Genomic DNA, 25,223 nt, shown 5'->3' on the forward strand with positions numbered 1-25,223 from the left:
CTTTTGTCGGCAATTTAAACTTCTGAAAATAAGAGAAGGTACATGTATGTATACATAGATGATTAATTTAAAGGTCTACTTTTGCCATATAATTACTGACATTCTCTTTCAAAGGGCAAATAATTACTGTTTTCAACGATTTTGGGTGTTTGGCGATGGCAAATGCCATCCATAGGAAGCTTTATATTCTAATACTAGTATGGCAAATAAGTGAGAAAAAATGACACAGTTTACCAATGTTTATTTTGGTTTGAATTTTGGCTGCTATTCAAAACTACTTAATCAAAACTATCTGCACAAATATATTTTCTGAAATAGATAAGATATGTAAATCTGATAATGCTTTACGATCTAGGACCTTACGAGCACATGTCAGTCCCGTCATTTTCTTTGAAATGACTAAAATTCCTTATTTTTAACACATGATTAGCTCTTAAAAAAAATTGGGTAACACTTGTAGATCACGGTTTTATTTTGATCGTTTTACCTTAGAATATACAGGTACATTCACCAACGTTTTGTTCGTGTGAATTTTTGTTCGCCATCGCCATCATTCCTGGATGAACGCAATGGAACGCGCAAACAACAATCAACGTGACGTAAAAAGTGTCTACTCTAATACAAAATAGAAAATCAAGAATCCGTGTCTTTATTGTTTATATCATAGCAAAATGAGGTAACAAAAAAAATTTAAATGGAAGCATTTGGGTAACTTACATTATCGACGAATCCTTTATGCAAATTTCTCCTATCTACACTTCCATTGCTACAACCAATCATACCAACAAATTACATAAGCTTCTATATTTCTTCTTAATCGTTGAAAATAGGTTATTCTGATTTGGATGAACTCGTGTGGTCCATTTCTCTTTTTCTAATGACTTGGTAAACTTCTTACATCTTTGACAGTTTTCCAGGAAACCATAAAACATCACACACTGCTAATGTCCTATTTCAGCAAAAGGACTCGTGTTTAAGGCAATATCATTTTGATTTTAGCTTTTGACTATTTCAAAGTGGAACTTACTTAATTCAAAGAGATAGGAAATGCTTGAACTTGGAGACAGCATTGCTAATTGATCGACTTAACCCTTTGCTTTACGCTTGACGCCCATAATTACTAGGCACACGACTGCCTTAAGAATTGACATTTAAGACAATTTCCCCGGAAATTGAATAATATATCACCAATGTTGTGTTATTATATTAGAAAGCAGTATCGATGACAAAAGTTGCAGTTTTAAATTTTCTTTCTCCGACTCTTTCAATGCCAGAATTACGTAATTTCACATTTATCTAGAATGCGTGCATGTAAATGTTGGAGCCAGTCGTCAGTGTCATATATCTACCGTGTAGCGTCCACCTTAAGGACACTTGGTACAATGGGTGCCTGGGTTAATGTATGTTTTTGGTTTAATGTGGTTTTGATAAGTACAAATATACAATCCATATACTAATATTTTTAAGGAACTTGTAAAACCTTTCTATGATGTTCAAACGTTGAAATATAGTTACCACTCTCTAGATAGCTCTATACATGTACAATTATTATTCAATTCAATTCTTTATTGTCCTTGAGTTTTACAACTCATCGGAATACATCTAGTACATGTACATTTGTATACACAATATATCAAATTGTATAAGATTATTATTATTTCTACATGGAAGGAGAATTAGGAAATTAAAAAGAAAATTGGGATTACAACTCTTGTTATTGAGCTACAGTGGTCTAAATATGACCTTTTTGCACAAAAAAATTATTCAATTAAACTTGATTTGTCTGTTGGTGTCAACACAACATAAGCAACACAAATCAATCATTACGTAAAACAGATACATAAGCATGTCTTCTAACACTACAGATAAAAAAAAAGTTTAAATGACCTTTCTGCATTGATATCCGAAAAAATTCATTATATCAAATTTGAGAGTTTAAAAGGACATATTAGGAGTAATGTCAGTTTTAAAAAAAAATCACATAAATTTCAATGTCTTGTCTCTACATTTAAAATGAAACTTTTTAAATAAGTGGGGGTTAGAGACCAAATTTTTTAATTATTGGCGAAAATACTGGATTTTTATACAAAAGTTCAAGTAAAACAGTTTGAACTTTTTTAAGAATCAGTGTTCTATTTGGGGGGAAAAAAATCAACCAAATCAATGAATTACAACATTTTAACTCGTTCCAAGTCTCAGCTACTTGTATCATAAATTATAAAACTCAAATACACGTATAGAGTATAAAAATAGAAGATATATTGGATGAAACAGAATCTGTAATATCGCACAGATTTAGATCCCTGCAAAACCCTTTCAAAATTCAAACTGACACATTTTTTTAAACTGGATAGGGATCCGTAATAGGTGTGTAATATGTTTGCACCAATGAGATCAGTAATGAACCAGTAAATACTAAGTCTTAATTGTAGCATCCTGCGCAGTTATGCTCAAAAGCTCAGGAGCTAATTTCCTTAATTGAAGAATCTTGAGAATAAATCATATTTCAAATGGTGCATTGTATTCATTTCACTTATAAAAACATAAATTTAGTTTTCATTTTCATCAGCTTTGTTAAAGATTTTTTTTCGGGGTGGGGGTTGGAGTGGGCGTTAGTAAGTGTCGGTAACAAACCATTGTTATAGTTTTTATTGTTGTACCCATGTCATTCTAAGGAAATCGATCTAGGTATCATTCTATCTTATTGTACTTACAGGTGGTATCAATGTTTTACTGTACTAATAACAGATTAAAGTATCAAGGTGTTTGCTATAGACACAAACACCTATCGTCTCCAAATTGTCAATGAAATAGTAAAGTAAGGTACCAGGGTTTTCCCTGTGATCAATCAGAGTAGTAGTTCTCTACTGTTAGCTGTTAAGTCACGTGTATAGTAAACCAAATCTAGACATAATAAATGTCCGTGACGGTTTGGTTTGAGAAGTGATGTTTTGTATGTAACAACTGACCTACAAAAATGTGAAGACAAAGAACAGTGATCGATCTCATAACTCAATAACAGACCTACTAACATGTGAAGATAGCGAACCGTGATCAATCTCATAACTCAACAACAGACCTACTAACATGTGAAGACAAAGAACAGTGATCAATCTCATAACTCAACAACAGACCTACTAACGTGTGAAGATATAGAACAGTGATCAATCTCATAACTCAACAACAGACCTACTAACATGTGAAGACAAAGAACAGTGATCAATCTCATAACTCAACAACAGACCTACTAACATGTGAAGATAGCGAACCGTGATCAATATCATAACTCAACAACAGACCTACTAACATGTGAAGACAAAGAACAGTGATCAATCTCATAACTCAACAACAGACCTACTAACATGTGAAGATAGCGAACCGTGATCAATATCATAACTCAACAACAGACCTACTAACATGTGAAGACAAAGAACAATGATCAATCTCATAACTCCTATAGAAAATACAGAATAGTAGTAGGGCAAATACGGACCCCTGAACACACCAGAGGTGGGATCAGGTGTCGAGGAGGAGTGAACATACCCTATACACACACATACACACACACACACACTCTCTCTCTCTCTCTCTCTCTCTCTCTCTCTCTCTCTCTCTCTCTCTCATAACAAATGAAAATTGAATTAGCACGTCATAATTCTCTTAAGGGGGTACTCTACATCGTCATAATGGTTGACTTCCTTTTAAAACATCGATGAAAATATGAATATCAGCAAAAAATGTTTGCCTATTCATTTAAAAATTCATCGCCTAGCTGAGTAGATCAGTAGGTTAGCACGTCGGCTACTGCACTGTAGATCGCGGGTTCGAGTCCAGCAGGCGTTTTAAAATTTTTGCAGATTGCTTTCTAGTAAATCTGCATTTTTAACTAGATAAAGCAAATTTGAAAGTTTCAATTTCAAAATTTGTTTTACATATCCTCCACTTTTAATCCATATCAAATTTCTCTGGTGCAGCATACCTCCTTAAACAATTCACTTACATTAACCGTAATAATGATTTTATCCCATGTTGATCGTACTGAGAGGGTGTTTAAACATCACCATTTTTACCATTTGCCTTCATTCTGCACAACATAGTGTTATAAATACAATATTGTAAGTAAATTTTCATGTATTACACTTATATATATTTCATTGAAAAATGTCTTTTGTTTTTAAAGCTATTCTGAAGCAACATCTGCTTTAATCATTATCAAATAGATAGGCTTTAGTACAAATCATCTGCGCATAAATTCCTTTAGGATGTTTTTTAAAGCTTTAACCAACAATTGCAAATATTTACATGTCCAATGTTTTGGCCTTTGATATCATTTCCTCCTGCTCTGCAGAGGTGAACGATACACGTATGGATCTTAATAAATATAGTACATCTATCTAAACGGCTGGTTAATCAAACAGTAATGATAGTACGTTATTGTAGAATATACATGTAAATGTAAACAAATAAACAGTGTTGGAAATACATGAGAGAATGAACTGCAGAGCTTCACGCGGTGTACTTTTCATGAAGCGCTTCATAAAGTAACCCGGCGTAAAACGTCACAGTCCATACCCTTATGTATTTCAAGAAATGAAATTCATTTCTTAGATGTATTACTTTGTAGGAGTGGAATGAAAACCATGAGTGTTGGTATTTTTACAGTCAGATGAAATATGTGTCTGTTCAGAAAAGAAATAATACGCCAAAACCATGCAGAAATGTAAACATGATAAAAGTTATAATTTGACCTTAAAAGGTAATATTTTAAATTATGTAGTGTAGAAATAGAAGTTGACTCATTCATGGTTGTAGAGAGACAAAAATGTCCTCGTCTATATTTAGGTCTGCCACCTTAGAATTTGTTTTTCCTTTATAAATGATTGAGCGATTATAGTCTTAAACAGATCCACAATTTCATCTAAGAACAATAAATATCATAAGCACCCCCACCCCCCACCCTCCTACAAGATTCATGTACGGACTTGTTTGGTGGAAAAATGTTCCCTCAAAGAAAGACAACTCAATGTAAAATTTTCAACAATAACACTACAGTGTAAAGAAGCTTAAGGAGGTATGCTACACCAGAGAAATTTGACGTAGATGAAAAGTGGAGGATATGAACAACAATAGTTTGAAGTTGAAATTTTTCAAATCTACTTTATTTTGTCAAAAAATGCAGTTTTAGTATAACGTAATCTGAAAAAAACATTTAAAACCCCTGCTGGACTTGAACCTGCGGCCTGCAGTTTAGTAATCAGTGTGCTTTTTTCCTTCTCTTTTTAGCAGTCACTATGCTAACCTACTGAGCTACTCGGCTAGGTATTAAAATTGAAAAGGAAAAGTCAACTATTGCTCATATTGATTTTTTCCTCCATGTTTTAAAGGACGTCAGTCGTTGTGACGATGTAGATTACCTCCTTTTAACTGAAAATAATTGCTACTCAGAGGTTTATAAACTGTGAAGAGATTTATAAACTGTGAAGAGGTTTATAAACAGTGAAGAGATTTATAGACTGTGAAGAGATTTATAGACTGTGAAGAGGTTTATAAATTGTGAAGAGATTAATTTTATAGACTGTGAAGAGGTTTATAAATTGTGAAGAGATTTAAAATTTTATAGACTGTGAAGAGGTTTATAAACTGTGAAGAGATTAATTTTATAGACTGTGAAGAGATTTATAAACGAGCGTAATCTGTCTGTACATAATTTAAGTCATACAAAATGAGCGGAAATTAAAATGTACTAGTAAATTAGATCAATCTAGAAAAAGCGGTTTTGATACACAATGTAGTTTGATTATCAAACTTAAAAGAAAATATGAATTCTCTTTGACGCGGAGCGATATTTTCGTAGGAACAATATGGAAACGGAGAAGCCAAACATATTGTGACGTCGTTCTGAGAACGTAATATTGTTGGCCAGACTTAAGGTGGGTCCTTAGTCCTGAATTTTTGGGATTTAGGTAGCATTTTTTTTTTTTTTGAATCAATAAATTACCATTCAGAGTAATGAAAAAAGGCAAAATAGTTATATATTTCCATATTAATTTTCATTACATACACCACTAAAGTCATGTACCCCGATGTAGATTTTTATGAAATTCATTGGAAACAGTTATTTGTTGTTATTTTAATATAAACACAACAAAATATTTTTTGAATTGCATTTATTTATCGAGAAACATTTCAATTACTAAAACACATGTCATTTTCAATATGTTCATCAAGTTTTAGAACAATATGTGCAAAATTATTGAATTAGCGTTATTCTCCAAAATGTTAAAAAACAAACAAATGTGGACGCATTTTCTTTTTAGCATGGTTTACATATTATTTTTTCTGTTTATATTAGTAAAGTTACATCTGTTACAGTTATTTATGGGAAAAAATCCATACCTTTCCTTAATAATTTCAAATCTATAGCTTCCAGATTATGTATACCCCATAAAAAAAACTGAAGTCTGGCACCATACAGCTGCGCTATTTAAAATCACTCGGGATTAAATTTTTATGTAATTTCATGAAAAGACACAGATAATGATTCCTTATCACATTGGTAAAATGTTTGTCAAAAATAAAGGAAATCTATCACATTATGGACTTGATAAATAATTTAATGAAAACAGAGTTATTGTCCTTAGATTCAATATTTTGAAACATATCATTGACTATTCAAATATAACTAAGACTTTTGAAATATTTTATGGCTAACAAGATTTTTTACAATGACTATTGAAAAAGATTCCAACAAAATTTATGTTCCTGTCATTGAATCATTGAATTTGCAAAACCCTATGCCGTCACAGGAGTGTGGAACTACGTTAACAGCATCTTAATCAATACGATGTAAAAATTGTTGATGAATTCAAATGAACCAATCAAGTTATCATCTTATATGCATTTCTGAGCAACAAGTTGAATTTACTTTATATTCCAGATGAGATGTACTATTTTTATTAAATGTTGAATCATTGATTTATCAATTTACTGGATTAAATGTATTGAATGAGAAAATTTGTACTATGCGCGGAGTTATATAAAACAAATCGTAAAAGACAATGCAAACAGTGATTGATTCATTAACACTTACATCTTTTCTGCATCGCTTGCTTACAATTTCATCAGATGCCGATAGGGTTTGCCTCTCGTACGACGAACGTGCAAATCGCAAAGGTAACGCTAATTATTAGATCTATTCATTAAATCTGGAGAAACTGTAAACTGTGTGATAATGCCGGTTATATACATATATATTGTAATGAGATAAAGGTAACGAAATAAATAATCACATGTGTGTAAAAGTGAAAGTTATTTTCATTTTAAGATTCGGAAAATGGTATTCCTTGATTTTATACTGACTCGTAGATCGTTTTGTGTTTTTTCTATTCTTAATTTTATACTGACTTGTGATTCGTTTTGTTTTTCTTCTACTTACTCAACTCAGGTTTGTATGTCATCAAATAATTCCAAATCTGTACATTTATGGCGAGAATAATTCTATAATAAAGAATACACATTATTATGTTAATATTTTTTAAAAAATAGACCAGAATAATTTCGTAAAACTTCTCATTTGACAAGTAACTCGATGCAGAATTCTCATTTTGAATCAACTCAATCCTTTATTCTGATTGGATGATTTGTGTTTTCAGGGTGTGAGTGTGTGGTATACCAGAGCACGGGACAACCAGGTGCCCGTAATTTTCACTCCCCTAACTACACCACGGCCCCCCACTACCCCCGGGGCGTCTTTTGTATACTCTTCTCGTTCATTGGAGATGTGAACGAGACGGTGGAGATCACCTTCATTGATTTCAATCTCTTCCCAAAAGTTAACAACAAGTAAGTGATGACTGGGACTACAATTTATATCAATTGTTTAGCGGCAGTCATACAGCTTTTACAGTATAAGAGTGGTTTTTCTCTCTCGTTTGTTTATATTCATCTAAAAGTTATCAAATGTTCGTTGCTTGAATAAAATATTTAACAAAGATCTACGTTTTAAACATTATCTTCACAGAAGAAAGGGTCCGGTGAAATCGACACAATTATGTACATGATAAGGGCATGCTAAAATCATGTGTCCGACTTTGTACACTGCGTACTTCACCACTAACATGATACTAGAAGCGAAGCACGGAACACGCATCAATTATCTTAATTAGATTGCTGTACATTCTCCTGGACTTTAAATCAACTAAGGTTTCTCCAACTTCATGTGACGTCATAATTTTTCGCAAAATCTTTATTCAATTAAATTTTGTGCATGATAGATATATATTATTATTCACAGGGTATAATAACAAGAAGTCCATGGTCCATATCGCTCACTTGAATCATCTTGGCGCTGCCATTGTTCAGCTGTTGTGATTTTAAAAACATTTTTTTTATCAATCTTTATTCATATGAAAAATTATGATTCCCTTGTGTGGCGCCAACCTATCACCCAAAGGATCACACCATCACTGAAAATGATTTCACATAACACAGATATTCCTTTACACAAATATGACTAACATGATTTTGCTGTTCTGGATAAGACCAAAGTAACAAGGTCATAGATCATGGAATGATACCAAAAACATTGCCATAAGAAATATATGAACAAAATATGAAATCTCTATCTTAGATAGTTGAGGAGATATTGAATAGATCGGATTTTTATTAAAAGCAAGTCAAACTTCCAGGTCAAGGTCACAAGGTTAAACACTGAAGTAGATCAAGGTCTTGCCATTAAAATCTATTATGAAAATATGTAAAAAGCTTTTCCTTAAATAGTTTAGGAGATATTGATTACGTCATGTTTTAAAGAAAATAGGTGAAGGTCACATGTATCACAAGGTCATCTTATCATAAAGAATATATATATATATATATATAACAAATGAAAGCCCTACATGTACCTTGAACACTTTTGAAAATATTTGATAGGCCCATTTTAGTGTGTGGGTTTTTTTTTTAAAGTAGGTCAAATATCATGGTCACCTCACAAAACAACGGCTTGCTATATAGAATATCTATATCAAAAAAGTGAAAGCCCCACTTAAAATATATATGTTTGATAGGTTGGATCAATCAACCTTAACACATGTAGCTCAATAGCAAGGAATGTTATCCCATTTTATTTAGTTCAGGATTCCCCTTCGCTGTAAAAATAAGATATAGCATCATGAAATCTTTTTAACGTAGCTTCCCTACATGGCCCTAGGTGTATAAGCAGATATTCTAAAATTGGTAGGAAACTCTTTCTTTGATGAACGAATTGCACTTACGAGTATTTTTGAATTGTAATTTCATGTACCGTGAAAAAAGCATTTTTTTTTTACTGTTTGCTGATGGGTGTACGGTGAAAATAAAACAACATATTGAGTTTATATAAAGAGTTTACAGGAATTGTGAAAAAGAAAATAACTTCTAGAGTTGAAGAGTGTACCGGAAGTGTGAAAAAGAAAATGACTTCCTGAGATAAATGTCTTATGAGACTTTGAAAAGAAAATTAACTTACTTACTGAAAGGTTTACAGAAAGCATAACAAGACGACAACTTCCTGCGCCAGTGTCATTGTATAATAAAGAAAAACCTCCCTGTGCTGAAGGGTTTTACGGACACTGTAAAAAGGAAAACAACACCCTGTGCTGAAGGGCTTTACGGACACTGTAAAAAGGAAAACAACATCCTGTGCTGAAGGGCTTTACGGACACTGTAAAAAGGAAAACAACACCCTGTGCTAAAGGGCTTTACGGAAACTGTAAAAAGGAAAACAACGCCCTTTGCTGAAGGGTTTATACAAAGCATGGAAAATACAACTTCCTGCGCTACTGTGATAAAGAAAAATAACCTGCGCTAAAAGTTTTAAGGAAGTTGTGAAATAGAAAACTAATTCTAGCACAAAAAGATTTACGAGAATTATTAAAAAGAAAACAACTTCCCGTGCTAAAGTGTTCACGAGAATTAAAAGTTAAGAAAAAGAAAAGGTTTAACATACATAGTAGCTTACGTTTGCTACTTTGTCTGTTTTATTTGCAATGAAAATATGAACAAAAGATTCAGCAATTTTTAACAGGTTGTTAATCGTTGTCTTACACACCCATCCCACATAATATTTTGGCATTATATACGTACGTAATTGTCTTGAATTCCACGTTTTTGTATGCTCTCTTAAATGAGTCCGGCTTTGTTTTAGATGGAACGGGTGGTTTTTTTATCATTCACGTTAATTTTTGTGGATATGTATACCGTTGATGAAGAGCCTTACTTGGTGTTAACAAGTGAAAAACGTATATCCATATAAAATGGAGATACGGTAAAGTTACATGTATGTTCTCCGCGAACATTAATTCCCGTAAATGAGTGATCCCCCAGTATAACATGCAAATGATTCATTTCTTGGAGAAATTTGTGCAATGATCAGTGTAATATGTCTGCAAGCCAAAAATAACAGTTTCTGGCTGCATGGGTGCCGTCTTCGCTTGCCACGCTTACTGAGTCCAGAAGTACGAGAGTTTCGAATGCAGTAAGCGTGGTTTTCGACGATAGCTGGGTACTGCAATTTATATTGTATATTTTGAATTTTCATTCATATATAGCCGATTTGTAAGTCGGTCTTACGCTACCCTTACGATTTCTGTGAAATTCAAATTGATCTGAGATATTATGAATGATTCACTTGGTTTTATAGTTTGGATGGTATCTTAGAAGTGTTACTCTTGTTGTTCAGGTGTCTTGATTTTCTGAAATTATACCTGAACGAGCGGGCAGAGGTGAACGAGGGCAGCGTCCATGAATATGAATTGTGTGGAAACAACGCCGACCTTCCTCAGAAAACATTCTACTCACGAGGTAGAAGTATACACATGGAGTTTCATACAGAGGGGGACAAGGTCATCAATAACACGTATAAAGGGTTCACCGGAAAGTTCTCCTTCATAGACTCTAGTAAGTGTATCATCAATGACATTTATAAAGGGTTCACCGGAAAGTTCTCCCTCATAGAATCCAGTAAGTTTGTCATCAATAACATTTATAAAGGCTCTCCTTCATAGAACCCAGTAAGTTTGTCATCAATAACATTTATAAAGGTTCTCCTTCATAGAACCCAGTAAGTTTGTCATCAATAACATTTATAAAGGCTCTCCTTCATAGAACCCAGTAAGTTTGTCATCAATAACATTTATAAAGGCTCTCCTTCATAGAACCCAGTAAGTTTGTCATCAATAACATTTATAAAGGCTCTCCTTCATAGAACCCAGTAAGTTTGTCATCAATAACATTTATAAAGGCTCTCCTTCATAGAACCCAGTAAGTTTGTCATCAATAACATTTATAAAGGCTCTCCTCCATAGAACCCAGTAAGTTTGTCATCAATAACATTTATAAAGGCTCTCCTTCATAGAACCCAGTAAGTTTGTCATCAATAACATTTATAAAGGCTCTCCTTCATAGAACCCAGTAAGTTTGTCATCAATAACATTTATAAAGGCTCTCCTTTATAGAACCCAGTAAGTTTGTCATCAATAACATTTATAAAGGCTCTCCTTTATAGAACCCAGTAAGTTTGTCATCAATAACATTTATAAAGGCTCTCCTTTATAGAACCCAGTAAGTTTGTCATCAATAACATTTATAAAGGCTCTCCTTCATAGAACCCAGTAAGTTTGTCATCAATAACATTTATAAAGGCTCTCCTTCATAGAACCCAGTAAGTTTGTCATCAATAACATTTATAAAGGCTCTCCTTTATAGAACCCAGTAAGTTTGTCATCAATAACATTTATAAAGGCTCTCCTTTATAGAACCCAGTAAGTTTGTCATCAATAACATTTATAAAGGCTCTCCTTTATAGAACCCAGTAAGTTTGTCATCAATAACATTTATAAAGGCTCTCCTTTATAGAACCCAGTAAGTTTGTCATCAATAACATTTATAAAGGCTCTCCTTCATAGAACCCAGTAAGTTTGTCATCAATAACATTTATAAAGGCTCTCCTTCATAGAACCCAGTAAGTTTGTCATCAATAACATTTATAAAGGCTCTCCTTTATAGAACCCAGTAAGTTTGTCATCAATAACATTTATAAAGGCTCTCCTTTATAGAACCCAGTAAGTTTGTCATCAATAACATTTATAAAGGCTCTCCTTCATAGAACCCAGTAAGTTTGTCATCAATAACATTTATAAAGGCTCTCCTTCATAGAACCCAGTAAGTTTGTCATCAATAACATTTATAAAGGCTCTCCTTTATAGAACCCAGTAAGTTTGTCATCAATAACATTTATAAAGGCTCTCCTTTATAGAACCCAGTAAGTTTGTCATCAATAACATTTATAAAGGCTCTCCTTTATAGAACCCAGTAAGTTTGTCATCAATAACATTTATAAAGGTTCTCCTTCATCATCGTCCGTTACCCACGGGTGCTTCTATTCGATTCTCTCCATCATCATGAGGGAGCGTGAGTGGACTCAAAACCGTGGCTTGCGACAATGCTCCTTCATAGACTTCAGTAAGTTTGGAAAAGACGCCGTTCCATTGTTGTCGGATTGCTGCAATTTTATTAATACTGGGCCTGACTTTTATTCCGATATAAACCAAGTGTGAGGTCAAACAGTATGTCTTTTCGTTGTTATCTTAAATCTGATTGGTGGATTACAATGTTGATAACAGAATCTAAATTGCTCCTACAGATTGATAAACTGTGCTAGTGTTAGGTAAATCTTATTTTCGTTTAGAACTTGGATAATCTGTTATTGATTATATTTGGTTTCTTGTGAGAATGGTTTATGTTTCAGTAGAATCCTTAAGATACTGTATATGTTAGGTTAAACTTAGTTATTCACCCCTTCAAAAACAACTCACTCAATCAAAGGTGAAATGTCAGTCTTAATTATTTATTTATTTTGTTTGTTTAACACATGTTAAACGTGCATATATCACTCGTTTTTACCGATTTGGAAATGTCGCGGTCAAGGATTCAAACCAGGACTCCACTGAATGGCGAGGTGTGCTTGATAAAAATATAAAACGAATAATGCATGGAAAATTAAAACAAAATGTAGGCCTGTTCAGATGATGAAAATTGTTAAGATAGTCGTAATTCATCGTTTTTCAATTTGAAAAGATTCTGGCAGTGTTATATGTTACTATGATAATGATGTAAGACAGAAAGGCCTGATAGAATTACAGATATTTAAATACACCGCTGATATATGACAGACAATTATTGGCCTCCTGTCGCTATTCATATAAAATAGAATGAATGTAAAATTTATACGGTACCAATTTTGATGCACCAGATGCGCATTTCGACAAATAATGTCTCTTCAGTGATGCTCAATCCGAAATTTTGGAAATTTGAAATCGCTATAAACTTGTAAGAGCTAAAAGGAAAACTAGTGTGCCAAAAAACTGGAGCCAAAATCGTCCAAGGATAATAGCTTTGCATGAGGGAGATAATCCTTAATTTTGAAATGAATTTCTAAATTTTATCCCAGCAATTAAATAAACATCCGTATTTTCAAGCTAGTAACGAAGTACTTAGCTAGTGGGTTGTAGAGACCCTCGGGGACTAACAGTTCACCAGCAGAGGCCTCGACCCAAGGGTCGTAATATAGAACTTATACGGTACCAATTTTGATACACCAGATGCGCATTTCGACAAATAATGTCTCTTCAGTGATGCTCAAGCCGAAATTTTGGAAAATCGAAATCGCTATGAACCTGTAAGAGCTAAAAGGAAATCTAGAGTGCCAAAAAAAAAAAAAAAAAAAAAAAAAACTGGAGCCAAATTCGTCCAAGGATAAGAGCTATCCATGAGGGAGATAATCCTTAATTTTGAAATGAATTTCTAAATTTTATCCCAGCAATTAAATAAACATCCGTATTTTCAAGCTAGTAACGAAGTACTTAATGAATATGAATTTATCATCGATGCGATGAATATCTTAAAATACATTCATCTCTATATGAACTTGTTTATTCTCTTCAAAATCGCTGATACTGAGCGTCGTAGAAGATTATGTTGGTAGATATATTTTATGTCTGATACAAAATGTTTTAGACACCAGATTGAAACAAAAGTAATTTTATTCGTTTCGTCACTTTTTGGCAAAAATTAAGTTTTACTTTTTTTGATTTTATGAAACAGGAGAGTTCCAGACTACAATGAGACAAGTATCCCGGGATAATAATTCCTGCTCCTACATAGACCGACACCATAACAACAGCCCCAGTAAAGGGAGGTTCTTCTCCCCTCGATACCCCCAGAACTACCCCTCCCGGATTTCCTGTAGTTATCAATTCATTGCACGTCCAGGGGAGATAATCCAATTGGTCTTCCTCGTTCTGCAGTTGACCGGAAACACCTCAAGGTAAGTAAGTATCTGTTTCGCTTTTGATAAATTGTTTACAGGTGCATGCTAAACAGAACTGTCAAATACGTGAAAATAATGGTAAATCTTTTTTAAACATTTTTTATCGCACTCACGGCGACTTTGAAATAGGATTGTCACATTAAGACCATGCTAATATTCAGTGGTAAATCCGATCCTTTAGTCCGCACAAACCTACAAACAACAGGAAAATATAAGGTGTTCATATTATCTGTGATGTTAGGCATAGACACGATTTAAGCTAAAAGAAAATTCAAATTCTATTTTCATAGTTTACAATGATTAACTAAAGTATTTTTAAGGGTCAACCAAAATTTGAATATCAATTGTTGAGCTACAAGTGGGATACAGCAATCACAATTCTTTGTTATGTAAACAGGGCCCATACCATGTTGTTGTTTACATATAGATTGCTTAATAGAAAATAGCATGTTTAAAACAAAATGAGATGTGTCAAACGCTAGAAACTATTTAACTGTATTCAGAATTAACTTGTTGAAATGAAAAAAAAAAAGAATGCAGGCTTTCAAGCGGGTCCTTATTTTCCTTATTTTTCTACAACAGCCCTTATTTTCCTTAATTGAGCTTTAGAATCCTAAAAAAGCTCTAATTTTTTTTTTTATTTTTTTTTGGTTGAAATTCCTACATTTTCACATTTTGAAGTTTGAATAGATTTGACATAAATTAAGTGTTGGAATTTATTAAATTTAGTCTTAGTATACTTTCAGAAAATGAATATGGTGATTAAATGTACATCTCAGAAGACATCTTGATGGTTATCAGCTATATTCAGCATTGATTGTGAGCCATGGGAGTCCACCTGCATTATATCATGGTTTGTGCTGAATGCCGAATATGGCTGTTGATGACCACTGGTATGATCTTCTGAGTGGGTAATTAGTTTTTGTATTATTGCTCTTGCAAATGGTGAGTAAAACATTTTTTCTTTCCTATTGATTTGTAAATTTAACCCTTATTTTTGTCTAAAAAGTCCTTAAAAATCCTTAAAAAGGGCCCTTATTTTTTGATAATTTTGCCCTGAAAATGGCCCTTATTTTTTTTGCAAAATGTCACTTGAAAGCCTGAAATTGCTTTAAACGAAACTTTTACTAGTATATTTAACCTATGTAAACAAAAACATGACAAGAGCCTTGTTTACATAAAAACAAAACAATTGTGATTGATTGATTATATATTGTTTCGAGAATATTTCACTCATATGGAGACGTCACCACTGTCCGTGAAGGGCTGCAAAATTAAGGCCTATGCTCGGCGCTTATGGCCATTGAGCAGGGAGGTATCTTTATCGTGCCACACCTGCTGTGACACGGGACCTCGCTTTTTGCGGTCTCATCTGAAGGACCGCCCCATTTAGCCGCCTCTTACGACAAGCAAGGGGTTACTGAGGACCTATTCTTACCCGGATCCCCACGGGATGAATTGTGAGCTCTGTATCTCCCGTGTAGCTTGTCAACTGACATTCAAGTTTTGGTTGACTGTTAGAAATGCCTTAGTTAAGCATTCTACACATTAAAAATGAAGAAATAAAATTTGGAAAATATTCAGCTCAAATCATGTCCATACCTCGTGGAAATTATTGAATATTTCAAATGCAAATATTTACATTTACCAATCATTTGTCAGTATATATACATATATATGGTGAACCTATACGTTTACATGTATTGCTGTTTCAACGAGTCTTAGTTCTCAGTCAAAGAATTGGATGAGCGCTTCAAATATAATTTTTAACGTATATTGAAAAATGACTTACATGTAATATAAATACTTTAAATTGTCTAAGATGCCTTTTTTATTATGGAAGACATAGAAATTATGGGCAATTTTTGCGCATACGCCGATCATTCAAATTCTCCCATTTACGTACTTTTTGTAGTCCCCATGAATAAAACAACTTCATTGCTACACTGTAAATTACACTTTTGACTTGTAAATACCGAGATATCTGAATACATACATTATTTTCGATATTACATCATTTGATGTTGTAAAAAATGTGTCACAGTAATTCATGCTTTAGTGGTTACATGAAATAAAAGTTGACGTCATAGTAAATGTAAATTTCAAAATTCCACGAACAAACAGTACGTGGTATATAAATCAAGTTCTAAAGTCATATTCTGACTATGGATAATATCACATACTGACTATGGATAATATCACATTCTGTCTATGGATAATGTCACATTCTGTCTATGGATAATGTCACATTCTGTCTATGGATAATGTCACATTCTGTCTATAGATAATGTCACATTCTGTCTATGGATAATGTCACATTCTGTCTATGAATAATGTCACATTCTGTCTATGGATTATGGCACATTCTGACAATAGATAATGTCACATTCTGACTATGGATAATGTCACATTCTGTCTATGAATAATGTCACATTTTGTCTATGGATAATGTCACATTCTGACAATAGATAATGTCACATTCTGTCTATGGATAATGTCACATTCTGACTATGGATAATATCACATTTTGTCTATGGATAATGTCACATTCTGACAATAGATAATGTCACATTCTGTCTATGGATAATATCACATTTTGTCTATGGATAATGTCACATTCTGTCTATAGATAATGTCACATTCTGACAATAGATAATGTCACATTCTGTCTATGGATAATGTCACATTTTGTCTATGGATAACGTTACATTCTGACAATAGATAATGTCACATTCTGTCTATAGATAATGTCACATTCTGTCTATGGATAATGTCACATTCTGTCTATGGATAATGTTACATTCTGAGAATGGATATTATTATATGATTGAATAATTCCTAGCTCTCTAATTGGCTGAGATCCAACAATGTAGAAAGCATACTACGTTATGTTTACCTGCACGTGACATTCCAGGTGAACATAAGGAATTATTTTTTCGGAAACTTCCAATTTGACGCGATCGATTATACCTATTTTTGGCATCCAATGAAATTCCGTGTTTCTCACTGGGTTCGGTTAAGATTTCTTCAGACGTATATAAACACTAGAAAAATGATGAGGTTTGTTTGTTAATCATTTAATCATATAGTAAAACAATTATTGCTGTTTTTTAGGTCAATACGATGATTTAGCCACCTTCGAAGTACAATATTCACCCCACCCTTTGGGCTCTCTCAATATTGTACTCCTCAGGTGTCTAAATCATTGTATTGACCTCAAAAACAGCCATGATTGTATAATGTCACATTCTGACTATGGATAATATCACATTTTGACAATAGATAATATCTCATTCTGTCTATGGATAATGTCACATTCTGACTATAGATAATGTCACATTCTGTCTATGGATAATGTCACATTCTGTCTATAGATAATGTCACATTCTGTCTATGGATAATGTCACATTCTGTCTATGGATAATGTCACATTCTGACAATAGATAATGTCACATTCTGACTATAGATAATATCACATTCTGTCTATAGATAATGTCACATTCTGACTATAGATAATATCACATTCTGACAATAGATAATGCCACATTTTGACAACAGATAATGTCACATTCTGAATATGGATAATGTCACATTCTGACTATGGATAATGTTGCATACAGATTATGTCACATACTGATTATGAATAATGTTACATTCTGACTATGGACAATGTCATATTCTGACTATGGATAATATGATTTCATTCCATCTATTTGAAGCTGCAGTAAAGACGAAGACTACATAGAAATCTATGATGGCGTTAATAAAACAGAGAGGATAGCCTTTTTATGTGGCAACAAGAGCGTTCCTCCGATAAAATCCCACAGTCAATATCTCAGTGTGTACTTCCACTCCAAGTCCAATTCCAACAGGAAAGGGTTCGCCGCTTCTTATGAGTATCTGTCCATTGAAACCATTGGTGAGTGCCCATGTTGTTTGTAGATGAAACGATTCTGCCGAGGCATCAACCTATGGAAATATAAGAGAACAATATTTGGAAGAAATTCCATGAAGATTGAAATTCAAGTACCTCGTGGTGAAAATCATTGTTTTACGAAAAGTTAACAAAAATTGACATTATTACGAAAACAGCAGTGATCTCACGTAATACAAATTCACACATTTTTAAAAAACGTATTAGGATCATTTATCGTACTTTGATAGCGTAGTTTGGATTCAGCTAATTTCATACTATATCATACATCGAATCTGTCATGGAATGGTAGAACAGAATACGATGTCGTCCGTTAGAATGTAGCCCAGAATTAAATCCAATTGAATGTTATATGTATTACACTGTTTTATAATTCACGGATTTTTTCTTCTTATAACATCTAAAACAAATGAATTTTGAAAACTCTTTTCAGCAAAGCAATCAGGTATACGTGAAGGGTTTGTTTGATGCACTCTCTAAGCGAATTATTGCTAGTAGTCGTAAAACACTCTCTAACCGAGTTATTGCTCTTAGTTGTAAAGCATTCTCTATGCGAGTTATTGCTCTTAGTTGTAAAGCACTTATTGCTCTTAGTCACATTGGTCGTAGTCAGTTAGCCATTCAGAATATATTACTAACCAGCACTTGCATGTCAACATGACTGAAGCCTCAAGACAGTACTTAGATAGTCTAGCATAACGACGAGTCAATCTGAATTTCTTAAAATTGTCTCTTGAAACTGCATTACTTAAGAAGTGATTTCTCAAAACAAACATTCGACGAGGAATACAATATTTATTTATCCAGTCAGTTTTACAATAATGATTTTTGGAAACTGACTAGGTTACTGATATCAATTGTTTGACATTGCCATGTGGTTGTTTGGCGGTTACAACTCAGGTGGTTGTGGTTAAATAGCTTGTGGTGGTGGTTGTGATTCATCGGTTGTGGTTAACTAGCTTATTGTGGTGGTGGTGGTTGCGGTACATCGGTTGTGGTTAACTAACTTGTTGTGATGGTGGTTGCAGCTTATCGGTTGTGGTTAACTAGCTTGTTGTGGTGGTGGTGGTTGCGGTTTATTGGTTGTGGTTAACTACCTTGTGGTGGTGGTGATTGCGGTTTATCGGTTGTGGTCAACTAGCTTATTGTGGTGGTTGTGGTTTAAAGTTGTGGTTAACTAGCTTGTTGTTGTGGTGGTTGCAGTTTATCAGTTGTGGTTAACTAGCTTGTTGTGGTGGTGGTTGCAGATTATCGGTTGTGGTTAACTAGCTTGTGGTGGTAGTGATTGCGGTTTATCGGTTGTGGTTAACTAGCTTGTTGTGGTGGTGGTTGCAGCTTATCGGTTGTGGTTAACTAGCTTGTGGTGGTAGTGATTGCGGTTTATCGGTTGTGGTTAACTAGCTTGTTGTGGTGGTGGTTGCAGCTTATCGGTTGTGGTTAACTAGCTTGTGGTGGTAGTGATTGCGGTTTATCGGTTGTGGTTAACTAGCTTGTTGTTGTGGTGGTTGCGGTTTATCAGTTATGGTTAACTAGCTTGTTGTGGTGGTGGTTGCATTTTATCGGTTGTGGTTAATTAGCTTGTTGTGGTGGTGGTTGTGGTTTATCGGTTATGGTTAACTAGCTTGTTGTGGTGGTGGTTGCAGTTTATCGGTTATGGTTAACTAGCTTGTGGTGGTGGTGATTGCGGTTTATCGGTTGTGGTTAACTAGCTTGTTGTTGTGGTGGTTGTGGTTTATCGGTTGTGGTTAACTAGCTTGTTGTGATGGTGGTTGCAGTTTATCGGTTGTGGTTAGCTTGCTTGTTGTGGTGGTGGTTGCGGTTTATCGGTTATGGTTAACTAGCTTGTTGTGGTGCTGGTTGCGGTTTATCGGTTGTGGTTAACTAGCTTGTTGTGATGGTGGTTGCAGTACATCGGTTATGGTTAACTAGCTTGTTGTGGTGGTGGTTGTAGTATATCGGTTATGGTTAACTAACTTGTTGTGGTGGTGGTTGCGGTTTATCGGTTATGGTTAACTAGTTTGTTGTGATGGTGGTTGCAGTTTATCGGTTGTGGTTAATTAGCTTGTTGTTGTGGTGGTTACGGTTTATCGGTTATGGTTAACTAGCTTATTGTGCTGGTGGTTGCAGTTTATCGGTTGTGGTTAACTAGCTTGTTCTAGTGGGAGTTGCATTTTATCGGTTGTGGTTAACTAGCTTATTGTGGTGGTGGTGGTGGTTGCAGTTTATCGGTTATGGTTAACTAGCTTGTTGTGGTGCTGGTTGCGGTTTATCGGTTGTGGTTAACTAGCTTGTTGTGGTGGTGGTTGTGGTATATCGGTTATGGTTAACTAGCTTACTGTGGTGGTGGTTGTGGTTTATCGGTTGTGGTTAACTAGCTTGTTGTGGTGGTGGTTGCGGTTTATCGGCTTCACCTGTGGTTCTTGTACCCTGTATCGCGGTTTGGATGAATCAGTATGCTGTTCAGCTAAACACATGCTGTCTTCTAATATTGCGATTGCGTGGTTCTGACGGATTTGTTTCTCATATAGTTCCTATCGTCTCCCGTGTTTTGTTTTTCTAATGAATTCGTTTCTTATACAGTTCCTATCGTCTCCCGTGTTTTTTTTTTCTAATGAATTCGTTTCTTATACAGTTCCTATCGTCTCCCGTGTTTTGTTTTTCTAATGAATTCGTTTTTTATACAGTTCCTATCGTCTCCCGTGTTTTGTTTTTCTAATGAATTCGTTTCTTATACAGTTCCTATCGTCTCCTGTGTTTTGTTTTTCTAATGAATTCGCTTCTTATACAGTTCCTATCGTCTCCTGTGTTTTGTTTTTCTTTATCGGTTTGAATTTTCACTGAATCGTCTTCCTTCAACACTGATTACTAGCTCTTAATCTGCGATCATGCCTCACGCATACGGTCCCTGTGTCGCATGGTATGACATCAGTGCTGTAAATATATCTCCCTGCCGCTAGAGGTTCTCTATTTTACAGCACTTTCTGCCTCTTCGTTCGACTGAAGATTGGGGCTTGAAAATGTAGAACGTCATATTTCCCGAAACTTTGCCAAGTTTAATTGATGGACATTCCCCGAAATTTATACCAACTTAGTGGTAAGTGATCGGGCTTTAGTGGTAAGTGATCGGGCTTTAGTGGTAAGTGATCGGGCTTTATGGGAAGTGATCGGGCTTTAGTGGTAAGTGATCGGGCTTTAGTGGTAAGTGATCGGGCTTTAGTGGTAAGTGATCGGGCTTTCATGTTTCATGTGTATGTTGCTGGTGATATGACCTTTCCTTTGGTACCTATATTTTTAACCTTATGACCTTGACCATGGTGTTTGACCCACTTTAAAGAGGACTTAACCTTTAACAACATCTCCTGAACTATCTAAGGCAGGGCTTTCATTATTTACGTAAAGATTCCTTATCAAAAGGCGTTATATTTTATATATGATTCCCGGTCTTGTGATTTTTATCTTAAAGTTAGACCCGGCTTTCAAAACTTTAAATTCTTAAATTTTGAAGAATGAGTTATAGGGCTTTTATATCACATGTATATATCTCCTGTGACAATAACGTTTTGATATCTAGATTTCCAATCTCGTGACACTGACCTTGGAGTTTGACCTACTTATAACAAAATGTAACCTATCAAGAAACGTCCCCTCAACTATTTAAGGTAGGACTGTCTGATATTGTGTATGGATTCTTTATTTAAGGTAGGACTGTCTGTTATTGTGTATGGATTCTTTATTTAAGGTAGGACTGTCTGATATTGTGTATGGATTCTTTATTTAAGGTAGGACTGTCTGATATTGTGTATGGATTCTTTATTTAAGGTAGGACTGTCTGATATTGTGTATGGATTCTTTATTTAAGATAGGACTGTCTGATACTGTGTATGGATTCTTTATTTAAGGTAGGACTGTCTGATATTGTGTATGGATTCTTTATTTAAGGTAGGACTGTCTGATATTGTGTATGGATTCTTTATTTAAGGTAGGACTGTCTGATATTGTGTATGGATTCTTTATTTAAGGTAAGACTGTCTGATATTGTGTATGGATTCTTTATTTAAGGTAGGACTGTCTGTTTTTGTGTATGGATTCTTTATTTAAGGTAGGACTGTCTGATACTGTGTATGGATTCTTTATTTAAGGTAGGACTGTCTGATACTGTGTATGGATTCTTTATTTAAGGTAGGACTGTCTGATATTGTGTATGGATTCTTTATTTAAGGTAGAACTGTCTGATATTGTGTATGGATTCTTTATTTAAGGTAGGACTGTCTGATATTGTGTATGGATTCTTTATTTATGATATGACTGTCTGATATTGTGTATGGATTCTTTATTTAAGGTAGGACTGTCTGATATTGTGTATGGATTCTTTATTTAAGGTAGGACTGTCTGATATTGTGTATGGATTCTTTATTTAAAGTAGGACTGTCTGATATTGTGTATGGATTCTTTATTTAAGGTAGGACTGTCTGTTTTTGTGTATGGATTCTTTATTTAAGGTAGGACTGTCTGATATTGTGTATGGATTCTTTATTTAAGGTAGGACTGTCTGATATTGTGTATGGATTCTTTATTTAAGGTAGGACTGTCTGATATTGTGTATGAATTCTTTATTTAAGGTAGAACTGTCTGATATTGTGTATGGATTCTTTATTTAAGGTAGGACTGTCTGATATTGTGTATGGATTCTTTATCTAAGGTAGAACTGTCTGATATTGTGTATGGATTCTTTATTTAAGGTAGGACTGTCTGATATTGTGTATGGATTTCTTTATCTAAGGTAGGACTGTCTGATATTGTGTATGGATTCTTTATTTAAAGACCCATCTCATGACCGTACGGTTGTTGAAAATGTAGGCGGAGCCTAATCTAAACAGATGTTATTTACCTGGAGTGACCAGGGTCTACCAAGGTGTTAATTGCTATATCCTGTGGCACTCAAAGAAATACACACAGACAGAGGTGATTCAGACAGAACATGGTAGAAATATACCTGTCTGTGCTTTTTTATAGTTTTGATATACACAGGACCTGTCTCAGGGACCTCTGTAGAGTTTCTCTGGTCATAGTGTTTGAATAATGGTTGTATTCCTAAGGGTAGCTGACACACATTCTACATCCACCTCTCTCTCTATTGTCAGCTTGCCCTTGTTGTAACTGAGCACACCAATGTAAACGTCCTAGTCGTCTTTATATCGACGCCTTGAGATAGTGTGAACATTTCTGATCCCAGTCTCCCACCTTAAAAGATTGGACAACTTTGTGAGGATTGAACTTTGGTATTGATTAACGCTTTTCTGACTTTGTGAGGACTGAGCTTTGGTATTGATTAACGTTTTTCTGGGTAATTAGAATTCTGATACCATGTTATAGCTGTACCTTATACGCTCATAACGAATGCTTACATCGGTGATGTATTGAAGCAAGAGAGATTACTCCTCCAGTCTTAAACATTAGACTTGACGGGATATGATTTGTAGAATAATATCTCTATTTATTGTAGAAAGAAGGAGCTATTTTTTTTAAAATCTCCTACGATAACTTTCTGCATATAAACTGTCATATTGGATCAATGTTACTCCAATTGATCGATATTTGCTTTCAATAGCAAATAGGAATTTTAACTATTCCGTTTCCATTGAAATGTAGTTTATATCATTCACAAGTAATAGTATAAAAACTCCACAATTCGTTGATCCATGATATTTGTCCAGAGGACTCTTAATTTTGTATTCCTTATAAAAGTTAACTTATAACATTGATCACTGTGCGTTATCTTCACCTTTTCATACTAACGAAATGTAGCTATCGCGTCAGCTTGTTTTAGTCTGACTAACGAAATGTGGCTATCGCGTCAGCTTGTTCTAGTCTGACTTACGAAATGTGGCTATTGCGTCAGCTTGTTTTAGTCTGACTAACGAAATATGTCTATCGCAACAGCTTGTTTTAGTCTGACTAACGAAATGTGGCTATCGCATCAGCTTGTTCTAGTCTGACTAACGAAATGTGGCTATCGCATCAGCTTGTTTTAGTCTGACTAACGAAATGTGGCTATCGCGTCAGCTTGTTCTAGTCTGACTAACGAAATGTGGCTATCGCGTCAGATTGTTCTAGTCTGACTTACGAAATGTGGCTATTGCGTCAGCTTGTTTTAGTCTGACTAACGAAACATGGATATTGCGTCAGCTTGTTCTAGTCTGACTAACGAAATGTGGCTATCGCATCAGCTCGTTCTAGTCTGACTAACGAAATGTGGCTATCGCGTCAGCTTGTTCTAGTCTGATTAACAAAATGTGGCTATCGCATCAGCTTGTTTTAGTCTGACTAACGAAATGTGGCTATCGCATCAGCTTGTTTTAGTCTGATTTTCACGGTGGATTTCTGCAATCACTGTCCTGGCGAGGTACCGCTGCTTTGGTTTCAAATGCAAGGCTCCCGATACACACGTACATGCACATGCATTCACCAGTTGTGTCTCCTCCTAATGAAGGATTATGTCGTATTTTTTATTAGTTCTTGGCTATAAATTTTTTTCTGTGTGATTAGCACTTTGAACAATTGATCTAATAGACAAAAAAGGTGACACACTAAATGAAATATTTTCACTTTCAATTTTCACTTTATGCTTTATTCTGTTATGGGGCTTTAATGTGTGTTCTACTAAGTCCCAAGAACGAAGTTATCGTTTTTGATAAATTCTTGTTATTCTTCCACTTTTTTCTTCTTCTTTCTCTTGCCTAAGGTAGAGCGTTCGCCCCGCATGCGGAAGGTCGGGGTTCGAATCCCGGCAGCGACAAACCTAAGTCGTTAAAACTGGTAGTGACAGTTTCATCGCAAAACACTCAGGGCCGTAAATTACATGGAGGCGGAGGAGGCAGCTGCCTCCTCCAACTTTTGAGCCAAAAAAAATTAAAATTTAAAGTT

The 25,223-nt window shown here is 34.7% G+C and overlaps 1 protein-coding gene across 3 annotated transcripts in view; it reads left to right on the plus strand.

The window, feature by feature from the left end:
- Positions 1-25,223, plus strand: part of LOC125675118 (suppressor of lurcher protein 1-like) — a 111,103-nt gene that overhangs the window by 59,091 nt on the left and 26,789 nt on the right. For 2 of the 3 annotated variants that reach the window (XM_056159089.1, XM_056159090.1), the window contains 4 exons: positions 7,653-7,842; positions 10,718-10,935; positions 14,140-14,362; positions 18,085-18,284. In XM_056159089.1, the coding sequence (XP_056015064.1) occupies positions 7,653-7,842; positions 10,718-10,935; positions 14,140-14,362; positions 18,085-18,284 (831 nt within the window). Of the gene's footprint in view, positions 1-7,125; positions 7,174-7,652; positions 7,843-10,717; positions 10,936-14,139; positions 14,363-18,084; positions 18,285-25,223 lie in introns of all 3 variants that reach the window. The other variant, XM_056159088.1, reaches the window with a different exon arrangement.

The sequence above is a fragment of the Ostrea edulis genome, chromosome 3, assembly GCF_947568905.1.
Source record: "Ostrea edulis chromosome 3, xbOstEdul1.1, whole genome shotgun sequence".
NCBI lineage: Eukaryota > Metazoa > Mollusca > Bivalvia > Ostreida > Ostreidae > Ostrea > Ostrea edulis.